General features: G+C 34.1%; 1 protein-coding gene across 1 annotated transcript; it reads left to right on the forward strand.

The window, feature by feature from the left end:
- Positions 1–757: 757 nt before the first annotated feature.
- Positions 758–10,939, forward strand: LOC147391167 (small ribosomal subunit protein uS10y-like). Its single transcript, XM_086458135.1, has 3 exons — positions 758–977; positions 1,078–1,191; positions 10,616–10,939. The coding sequence occupies exons 1-3, from the start codon at positions 866–868 to the stop codon at positions 10,756–10,758; spliced, it is 369 nt and encodes a 122-aa protein (XP_086314261.1). The 5' UTR covers positions 758–865; the 3' UTR covers positions 10,759–10,939.
- Positions 10,940–11,802: the final 863 nt, after the last annotated feature.

The following is an 11,802-nucleotide window of genomic DNA, read 5'->3' on the forward strand; positions in this document are numbered from 1 at the left end:
GGACGAGCTTGAATTGTCTTGGACGAGACAAACCATTTAACTTGATTTATTATAATAATAGATTTACATATATTTAAATTAAAATAATTATAATTTTTTTTTTTTTTATAAAATAAGGTACGTTAGAAGATTTTTAGTCATAAAATCATGTTTTCTTTATATAATAAATAGTTAAATTCTACAAAAAAATTTACTTATTTTAATCAAAATCTATCAAATCCGAATTGAGTTGGTTGAGTTTTATTGTCTTGGCCGAGATTTTTAAAATATTGTTCGAGGTACGTCATTTGTCTTGAGAGATGATGTGAAGGTTGAGACACCATGCATATCCATATCGTTGTCGAACAATATTGAGATGACTTGTCCAAATATTTTATATTTTACAAAATATTTTCTTTTTCGAATTGATCTAGATATAAAATCAAAATATTGAAATCTCAGTCATTCTAGGCAACACATACCAAAACTGATTAACAACATCGAGTCTAGATCACATCTACCCATAATAGGTGTTGAAAACATGAGGTTACCAAACAGTCCCTAATGTTTTTCTCTTTAAGTTTAGGAATTAGTAAACACGTATCATATGGACCGATAAATCCAAACAGTCGGCCCAATTAACCCAGTATTAACTTTCAAGTAAATATGGCGTATCGCTAAAATGCACCGGGGAGATAAATCAGTAAATGTAACCTCCCATTCTCACAAAACCCTAATTCGATGAATACTCGTCATCATATTTAAAGAAAGAAAGTAAGTTGAAGAGCCTCTCTCACCTCAAAGCTTGGATTGTCTTCAGAGGAGAAACAAGAACTCTCTCTCTGCGTGTGTGTGGAGGAAAACAAAATCAAGTTCAAAATCGATCATGGCGTACGCAGGGATGAAGCCTACAAAGCCTGGGTTTGAGGAACCCCAGGAGACTTTGCACCGTATCAGGATCACCCTTTCCTCTAAGAACGTCAAGAATCTCGAGAAAGGTTTTCTTGTTTTTTTTTTTTTTGTTTGTTTTTCCAAATCAGATCATAGAGTATTGGATGGTTAAGATGACTTTTTTTGTTGTTTGGTTTGGGTGCACAGTGTGTGCAGATCTGGTTCGTGGAGCAAAGGACAAGCAGCTGAAAGTGAAGGGACCGGTGAGAATGCCCACTAAGGTTCTCCATATCACTACCAGGAAATCTCCTTGTGGTGAAGGTACTCTCTCTCTCTCTCTCTATATATATATATATCATGATTGGGTTTATTGTTTCACTCTGTTTCTGATTGTTCTGTCTGAATTAACCCTTACAATGTGTATTTCATTGTCACTGTCAGAATTTTTCTTTTTTGCTCATCGATAGTTATCATTATCTTGATAAGAATTTTTACCGAGAATTATGACATTATTTGAACCCCCAAGGGTTGGTGAGATGGCTACACCTCAGGAACCGGAGGTTTTGTGTTTTGAATCCTCCTTGCCGTTTCTGAGTAAAAAAAAATAAGTTAATTGAATAATGAAGGCTTACATGATAAACTGTTTCTTTGGAGGAGGAATGACTTCCTGCTCCACAAAGGATTATGTGACCTGGTGTAACAACCGAGCCTATGTGTACATCCTAAGCATGAGCTAAATATGATTCATGACTCCATCCCCTTTAGAGACAACCTTGTGCTCAAGGTTGATATTAGGGAATTGCTCTGGAAGTTTTTCTCATCATCCCCATCTGACTGATCACCTTCGGAGGGTGTTGGCTGAAATTATGCCTTCTGATCATCTGTCAATCTAGAATAGGCTATGGTTGTGTCTGAATAATGCCCTTTGCTGTGATACTTGTCAAGTAAATGTTAATGGTGTCATGGTTGATGAGTACTTTCTTGAGAGAAGAGATATAGAAAACATTGGATGTATGTTGGAGCCCACATGTAATTTAAGCTTATACACAATTGTTCCAACCCACACCAAAATCTCGCAGGGTTCATAGAAGTATGGTGATAGTTTCTGCAAGCTTCACATAATTACTTACATTTTTTTATAAGGTTGTAGCATTAATAGACCAAATCACCAATTCAAAATTGTCATTTTGTGTGATGTTGATATACATTACTTTTCATGCATGCTTGGGCCATTTGAATGCTATTCTTAAGTAACCAGATAATGCGATCATGGCCATTGAGTTTCACATTGACAAGATGGACATTAGTGGTTTGGTACAACCGTCTATCTTGCCTTTATGTTGCTCTCTATTTAATTTATATTAGAAATGGTTTTTCTTAGTCTTGTCTCAGGTGACAAACAAAAATGCTTTGACGATCAAGTATGCAAATAATTCAGTAAAATTTGGATTTTAGGAGGAAAAAAATTGTATGTCTTTGCCTTTTAATGGACTTTTATTTATAGAATTTATGTTGATAGATCATTCTCGAGAGTTGACATGTGATTAGACAAATATGTATTGACATCATATTGTCTTTGTTTATCTTATGCTCATATGATGAAGGCAGATATTATTGTAGCAGATTAAATCTCTCATTATGTTTACCAACCTTGGTAGGTCAACAACTTTGTCAGTCTAATCATTCTGGTAGGGATATCAGTACATAAGGTCTGATCAACCACCTTTGTCAATGCGCATGCGTGGATACATGAATTATCATCTTTTTTGAGGATATTATTGGCTCATCTTCTGTAATATGATAGGCAATGAACATTTACTACAATGTGTTCTTTTGAAGTGGGGTCAACTTAGATTAGGCTTGCAGATCGAGAGACTTATTCACATAAAGGAAATTTAATAGGTGTTATCAATATTTGATCTTGTAATAGGTGCTTAGTAGGATGCTATTGATTGTTGATCTCGGGATATTGTTTTCTATGATGTTATTGATGATTGATCCAGTGAGGATGCTTATTATTAAGGAATTATAAATCTTTGAGAAATTGTATCTCATGCAGAACTCTACTACTTTTGTCCCCATGAATCAGCGATTGTTATCACTTTTGAATGTGCATGGGATCCCAAATAGACAGATGATGTGTTCCTATAAGGATTTTCAAATTTCTTGCCCGCAAAAGTTGTTTAGTGGGACTGTTTCAAAGCATTTAGTAAAATAATCGATTTTTTACAAGTAAAGTTACTTGGGGCTCTTGTTAGCTTCTTGATGATGTCTAGACCTTGTTGAGTGATGGGGCAACAATGGTGAAATGGAGAGTAGACTGAAGGACAGTAGAAATATTGATATGGAGAGTGATAACATATTTATAGAAAGAGAAGTTGACTCAACATTTTAATTTTGGGGTATCACTAATGAGGGTAGTAATGCCCTCATTCCAAGCAAATTTGGCAGAGCAAGGGAATGTACCATAATCATGTTGTCATATAATGGGCTACTTGGGGAAATGACATGTCCACCTAGTACCAAGACAAATGTCGAACCATAGAATGGGTGAAGTGTGGCCACTATAGTTGAGTGGGATATGCTAAAAGGGTCTTGATTCACCATGTAAAAAAAAATCAAGTGCTTCATCACTTTTTAATTCATCATCTTTTCAATTTTTTTGAAAATTGAAGTTTTTGCCCAAAATTTGATTGTGTCTTGAGATGAGAGACCAGTAATCTCCCATTCAAGAAGGGCATTTATGATAGTAACAAAAATATGTTATTTAAGGTATATATGAAAATTCATATGGAAGAAGATGACCTCATGCTATCCTGAGAAGACATAACAATTTATCTACACATACGTATTAACAAAAGTGATTGACCTGATTTAATATATTAACATCCCCTGTCAGAGTGGTTAAACTGACAAAGTGGTTGACCTGCCGAGATAGGTAAATTGAAAGGAGTATACAATCTGATATAATGATGTCTGTCTTCATCACATGAGTATGAGATTATTCGCGAATTAGTGAGAGTTTGATACGTGTTTATTTAGTTATGTGTTAGTTCTCAAGAGCATAATATATGTCGAGTGATTCAAGATTTGGCCAAACAATCTAAACTTTATCAATAAAGGTTTATTGGAAGGTAAAAGTAAGTAATTTCTTCTACTTAAAATTTGAACTCTGTAGAGATTATCTACTAATTTATTGTCAACATATTTTTATAGGTTACAACAAACGAGATTAGGATAAGTCAATTCCCATTAAAATCAAAATGGGGTTACAAAGATTAGAGATGATTAAATTTTTGTACTCGCATGTATCATAATCACCAAATCCTTCAACTGATTGAAAAAGTCATGATTAAATCGTGACTTTTTCCCATCACTGATTTAATCAATGATTTAAACCTAACATTTTCAATAAGTTGTGATGTTTATGAATTTTGCGATTAAATCACAATCTTTGTGATTGAATTAGAAAAAAACAAAAAATGATCTTTATACATTAGTTGAAGGATGTAGCCTTGATGAAGATGATGGCGACCATTTTATTGACAAAATGTAAGATTTTTACAATGCAAATGATGATAACATTGATTTTGATGGTTTTGTAGACTTTTGGTTATTATTTATTTATTTTTGATAACCAAGACATGTGGTTATTTATGGTGGATGTATGGATGATATCTATATGGGATTCGATGATTTATTATTGTAGTTTAACGTGGGATTTGGTACAATATTATAGCACCAACTATAAAGAATAATTATACATGCCTAATCCTAGTTCTTTTTTTTTTGTCTTCCAATTTTATCGAATTTTCCAAAAATTTCCCATGCCAATTTATTTTTCGCACTTGGACTCGTCTATTTCATACAAGGCGTTGGAAAGGGCTTTGGCAATTCCAATTCCAACATCATTACAAGAGATTGGGAAGGACTTTAGCTATTCCATCCTATCCAATTCATTTGGGGAGTCGGAAGGGCTGACTATTCAAATCATCAAGGGATGAGTTAGGGAGGGCTTTGACAACTTGAACTCATCTAAGGGATTGGGGAAATTGAGATATTCAAAGGGATTCAACTATTTCATTTACAAAAGAAAATTTGATGAGGACACAATAAAGATAGATTTGAAGTTAATAGAGACAACAAAAGAAAAGACATGGGATTTAGCATAATTAGATTTGGTTCCTTTGTGATGAATTATGTTTCTTTTAGTGCATTAGGTCATTATGGCCAAAAGCTTCTAAACCATCAGCGTACTATTTTTTTTTTTCTAATTAATCTGATGGGAGTATATTGTCAGGATTGTGGGAAGGCAATGGGATTGTTGCAATCCCATTTACAAGGGCTTGCTTGGTCATGGTAGGTGTAGAAGGGTTTGATGGATTTGTTGGTATGACAAGGTGTGTCATGAGGTAGAACTTTGCATTTGAATAGTTTGTTTCCTAGGCATTGGATGGCTCTTACAATGCTGGGATTTCATAGCACTGTAAGATGGATTTGTTGGTATGACAAGGTGTGTCATGAGGTAGGGCTATGCAAACTAAACAAGAATGATGTATTTGTGATCTCAAATAAATTACCAAGAACAAATAAAAGTATAAATAAGTTACATCTACCACAGGATATAAAGAAAATCTAATAGTTAATTAAATTGTGATCCTAGGCTAAGTTATAATTTTATAGGACTATTTCCAAATATTAAAGTAAAGGATCCTAAGGAAGATAGAACTTCCAATCTAACTCACGGTCTCTATCCAATTGCTATCCAATAGCCAGTTTGAATTCTCTTATCCTATGAAAGACTTCAAGAATTAGTTTAGGCCTAGAGGGTTTTATTGGCTATTTCGAAGGGTTTCAACTTTCAACAAAGCCAATTGACTATGGTTTAACAGGTAATTACAAAATTTTGTGGTAGGGGTAAAATTAAACATTCACATTCACAAATAAAAAGGTGAAAGAAAAATAGGGGTACAGTTTAAATTAGGGTAGGTTGAAGAATGTTTAGGATGAATTGTAATAAGGTTAAAGGGTTGGTATGAGGCTGTACTAGGTGGGGAGGTGGGGATATGGTATAAAAAGCATTTTCAATAGACTGTATGAAGGTTTAGGGTTAATTGGCTAGTACTGAAGGCGTTTTTTTGTGCTGGCAGCAGTATGGGGTTGTTGTGATGATTTGGTTGGATTGGATTGGGGTAGGACAGCATTCGGTTGGAATCTAGATGGGTTTTGGGTGGATTGGGATTAGTCCAGTTAGCACCAAGGGTGCTGTTTTGGTGATGGCAATAGGTTTATTCAGGAGTTAGGGCAGAAATAACGAAGCTTTGGTGATGACTGATGAAACTATAGATATCTAATGTTCAGCTGGGTAGAAATAGCCAAACAAGGTTCGACTGAGGATTAGGTGGCTGGATTTTGGTTTAAATAGGTAATAGAAGAGAAGAATAGGCGAAAGAGGAGAAGAGAAAAGCGAGATTTAAATCATACCTGAAGGAGAATAGTAGAGGATAGATGTTACCTTGGAATTAGGGGTGCAATTGGTTCGGTTTAGAGCCAAATCAGGACCAAACTGACGTAGGTCGGTTCTACTAAATAAGAATCAGAACCAAAACAAATTTCCATAGAACCAAACCAAGTCAAACTAAGGTCGTTTTGGTTCGATTCATTTGTATGGGTTGCCAATATCTTATAAACCTCTTCGAAAGCAATATATTTTAATGGAAATAAATACGTAATGAACATGGAAATTTCATATAATAAGTCATTTGTCTATCTATATGTAAAAAATCCTTTAAAAGAAGTCATTAATCTATGGCCTAATTCCTAAAAGGTAGCAAGTCATTAAGGATTCAGTTTGGTTCGGTTCTATACAAGCCTTGAACTGAAATCCAAACAAAATTTACTGGTCTCCATTTTTTCAATCCAGAACCGAACCACTACTTATCCTAAACCAAACCAGCCCAGCCCAAAGCTATCAGTTTGGTTCGGTTCTTGAGTGGACCAAGTTGCACTCCTACTTGGAATCACCAAGGGGGTCTCACACCATATCCAGTTATTGAAGAAGTCTCAAGAAGATTGGTAACATTTTATTCATTGGTTTCTAATCCAAAAAAATGAAATAATAATATATTTGTAGGACTCTAAAATCCTAATCTGATCTCAATCATTAAAAATAATTGAAGGTTAAGATTAAAATATTACTCAATAATCCTAATTAATATTGAACACAACTTAAATAGAATTAAATTGGAACTAATGTTAATCATTTATTAAACCTATAGTAATATTAATATAAATTTCTCTAAACTGCACAAAATATCTCTAGATAACAAAAAAACCCAATTTCTAGTCCATCGATTGAACCCTCATTGGGCCAAGTGTCTGTAATAAGAATTGTCCAATAAGTGGTCCAAGTGATTTCCTCACTTTCACTTTGGATTCTTAGCAACTCTTTTGCTTTGAATGCCTCTTTGATGCAGGACGGTAAGGGGAGAAGAAAATTTTGGGAATTAGAAAATTTTGTTTAGGATTTGTCTAGGATAGGGTAAGCCTAAAAGTAAAATATTTATTTTTCTCGCAATTACGACGAGATAGATGAAAATGGTTAAAGGTTAAGATTTATAGGGTAACGATTAAAGGTTAAGAGAATGGCGAAAAAATTAAGGGTTGAAGTTTGTAGCTTTCAAGAATCAAGAATTAAGAAAGGGATTTCAAGAATCAAGATTTAAGAAAGAGGTTTCAAGAATCCTACACTTCAAGAAATCAAGAATCAAGAATTCAAGATTTATTGAAAAATTAAGAAAAGGATTATAGGGTTCTTGATGTGAATTCTAAAGCTCGTATGGTTACTTAATATCACATGTCTCTTCAAAACCGAATGCTATCCCCACTACCAACTCTAAAAATGATCCACTTTCGAAATTCATCATACCCTTTTGTGATAATTTCCTATTTCTTTCCCTTTCTTTGTCCATTTCTTATTCCCTTTTTACCACCTTGGCTTATATGTTTTGCTACACGTTGGTTTCCTTTTCCTCAATAGATTGGTTCCCATCTTCGATCGTGGAGATGTTTCTCCATCTTGTAATGAGAGCATTATTGAAGTCATTGGGTCATTTATTGGACCATTTTTATTACATATATTTAACCTAATAAAGGGTTGGACAACCAACCTAGTAGTTAGGATTTGTTTTATTATTTAAGGGTTAAGATTAATTTTAGTTTGGTTTTATTTAGGTCATGTCAAATGTTAATTATGATTACTTGAGTCATGTTTTAATCTTGGTCCTTGATATTTTTTAATGGTTAAGACTAGATTAAAGTTTTGAAGTATTATAAATATATTATTATTTCATTGTATTGTATAAAAAAATTACAACTCCCTTTCGAGAATCGAGAACCTCTCCAGTGATTAGAATGCTTGGTGTGATGCCAAGAAGCTTTGGATTGATTCAGAGGTAATTATTTCTTCTTATTCTTCATCTACTCTTCTTTCTTTCTCTTCTTCACTTGTTTTTTTTTTTCTATTTTATTCGCCAATACCTGTTGGAACCTTTGATTGAATCCATCCTAAACTTTCATAGAGCCTATTGAATCTTTCTAAAATCCCGCTGGCCTTATTGCAGTATAAACATCTTTTGACTCCTCACCCCCAGCCCTATTATACCTACTTTGTTGCTCCAAAACCTTGCTACCCAAATTGAGTCCCATATAAACCTAAACTGAATTCCCTAAACCCTTCAGCTGAATTCTATTACATCATCCCTTTTGTTAGAAGTATTACTACTGGATTTGATGGGAATGCTTATTTTTTATTCTTATTGCAAAACTTTGCGTTTCACGTACCCAGTTGACCTTGTTGAAACCTTTCCCAAGGGAAAATTAAACCTTTTGAGCCTAAAACCTATTCTTGAAACCCTTGATCCCTCAGAAAAACTTAATTGATGTTGGATTGAAGCCATAAGTTAAGTTGGCTGTTCTATCTTTTTTAGGATCTTGTACTATAATATTTGGGAATAGCCATGTAGGAGCCTATCATTCTATGTTAATTTGCACTGGCTTGAATCGTCTGTCCTCATTCATTTAACTCGGGCTCCCCATGCAATTCTACCATTTCTATCATTTCATTGGTAAAAGACTGAAGTCAGAAATGATACCCTGGAGAATGTCTTGATGTTCTGCAATATTCACTCCACCTTTCATCTTCGTTTGAATTGTTTAGTTCGTCTTTGAGATGCGAATAAGGTAGCATTATCAAATTTCTTCATTGCAAATACCGAAATAATTCAACCATGTTTATGAAATTGAAGTTTTATTCTATTCATGTTCTGAATTTCGACTAGATGACTATCTTGATTCCTTCGTTCCCCATGGCTTCTTCTACCTTGGAATATTCTATTGAGTTTGCGCAGGAAGCTCTTGGACATAAAATTATTGAATTCTATTTACAACTTAACAAACTTCACCATGGGGCATATCTTGAGGCATAAGCCTTACATGCCTTCAAAGAGACTAGTGTGGATACATATGGATGTTGGTTGGAAAAAGACTAGATGTCAAAAATAAGATTGAGAGAAAATACATGAGTGCACTTAATAGGTTTGAACAGAATATTAAAACTATTCTGAGTGGAACATAGTATAACCAAAGAATAGGGTTTGAAAGATTTAAGCCTAATTTAAGCTTAAAGGGTTAAGTGGTGAAGGGTAAACACAATGTTTTGCAATAAGGTAGTGTAATTAGACTTAAAAGTATGAAATAGAGTTAGGTTTGATGGAAGGAGGGTTTGAAGGTTGTGGATTGGGCTGTACATTTTTTATACAAGTTTTGAAGGATTTTGGGTAGGTTTAAGATGCAAAAGGGAGGGTAGGTTTGGGTGGTTTCCTGTGGCCCAAGAAGTACTTGGTTGGATTGCTTTGAGTCTAGAAATCTAAACAAGTATAGAGAAAGATGGAAAGGATGAGATTATAGTGAAGGAGATGATAGTTTTACTTTTGTATTATACCAAGGATTTCAATGACATCACAGCACATGGTTTCTAATCACTAAACTTTAGAAAAGAGATATATACAATTTCCCTTCATTCATTCATTGTTTAATAATAATTTCTTACAATGGTTAAACTAAAGACTTCTAATTTGACTTTACCTTGTACTATTTCCTGAAATAGTAACTTTTTCAAAAATAGTAAGATTTCTAATTCTAAAAAAAAAATTATACTAACTTTAAAATATCTGATAGTAAACTTGTAAAACAAGTAGGACTCAAAACCTAAAACTAACAAAAGACTCTTTTATCTCTAAAATTTGTCCAATCCATTAATGGGTTACAAAATCGACTAAATACTATTCTATGATGACTAATGTCCCCATCACTTATCACATTCTTAGGGACTTGGTGCTTGGATAAAAAACTCAAGAACTAATATTGCGTTCTTTTGGAGCAATACTTCGCTATAGTATCTCCATTTGGTATCTGCACTTTTTTGTCATTAAGTGATGCCAGTTACAGGAAAAGATTGGCCAAACAATGTTTTGGCCCTCATGACTGGATTTTTTTTCCTTGGTTGTTTCAATGTTGATTGCATATCCTCCCCACATAAACTTGGTACATCTTTAGTTGTGTATTTTGCATTTTCCCTTTGATATCAGCATATACTGCGGATGATGCATACTTGGATGCACTATATATGCGTTTCTTGGCATAGATGATAATGCAAGTAATTGGAAAATCTTTATATGATTCTCAGGAACAAACACATGGGATCGATTTGAACTCCGTGTACACAAACGAGTGATAGACCTCGTTAGTTCTGCTGATGTGGTGAAGCAGATCACCTCCATCACCATTGAACCTGGTGTGGAGGTTGAGGTTACGCTTTCTGATCCATGAGCATATGCTTGTGGTCTCTATTTTCTTGATACTATTTTTGTTCCTTGACTGTGTGGTTAATATAGATGTCTTTTTTTATTATGTTTGGAGTGGAAGAGGTACAACCTGCATCTTATCATTTAATATGTTGAGGGATTCGTTGGTTTTTAATGTGAACATGTCTTTGATCTTGATGATGGAACTCGAACTGTATCTTTCCTGCTTTTTTATGTCCCTGCTTGATGTTTCATGCAAGTGGCAAATTTTTTGAATCCTGTTCTCTTGCTGGATGCACCAATCCTGGGGGTTTACTCTCTCAAATCTGCTTAATGTTTCTTTTTGCGTGTTTGGTTCAGATTGTTAGATTTTGAGTTTGGCTAGGGAAAATCAGTTGTGGAAACCGATTTCGGAATCTCGGATCTTGTTATTATTTGGCTCAGATTGTTATTTTGGGAAATTGATTTGAGAATCTCCTTTGTGATAAACAAAATTATGTATGCATCGGTTCAATGCGGAAAAGTAGTAAGAAATTGATTCAAAATCGGGTCTGCATCTTTTTATCTTATTTTAATCAATTTCTGATTTTGATTATCAGGAATGACTTTTTATATTCCAAAACAGCCTTAGTATTGGATTCTAGATTTTGTTAAAAACCAATTTTAGAGTACAGAACAAATGCCCCATTGTTTGAGAAGAAGTCATGTAAAGGAAACAAAATGAAAAATAGAATTTTTGAGGGAATTTGGTACACGCTAGCTTTATCTATTGCCATTTTCAAAGGAATAGATAAGTGTATCTGAATATCTGTATATGTATGTATGTATTTACGTCATTGTGAAAGTATAATACCATTTTAAACTCAGATAAATGAACAAATTTTGTATAAAAATAATTACAGTTAATTTCACCCGTGCCCTAGCATGGTATGGAAGAAAACAAAATGTTTTTAACTAGGAGCGTAAGAGACTCAAGAGACGTTTGGCTGAACCCCTCGCCTTGCCTCGCCTCTTCATCATTAATAATTCTACCGCACAGCGTATAGGTAAAAGATGACCTAGTGAATGT

Source organism: Akebia trifoliata, chromosome 11, assembly GCF_017979445.1.
Source record: "Akebia trifoliata isolate Shusen 1 chromosome 11, ASM1797944v1, whole genome shotgun sequence".
Classification (NCBI taxonomy): Eukaryota; Viridiplantae; Streptophyta; class Magnoliopsida; order Ranunculales; family Lardizabalaceae; genus Akebia; species Akebia trifoliata.

What these genes read in the sequence shown, in the direction of transcription:
- LOC147391167 (XM_086458135.1), top strand. Translation starts at nt 866, where the DNA reads ATGGCGTACGCAGGGATGAAGCCTACAAAGCCTGGGTTTGAGGAACCC. An exon ending in CGTCAAGAATCTCGAGAAAG is followed by an intron (nt 978 to 1,077) that starts GTTTTCTTGTTT and finishes TTGGGTGCACAG; the next exon opens with TGTGTGCAGATCTGGTTCGT. An exon ending in GAAATCTCCTTGTGGTGAAG is followed by an intron (nt 1,192 to 10,615) that starts GTACTCTCTCTC and finishes TATGATTCTCAG; the next exon opens with GAACAAACACATGGGATCGA.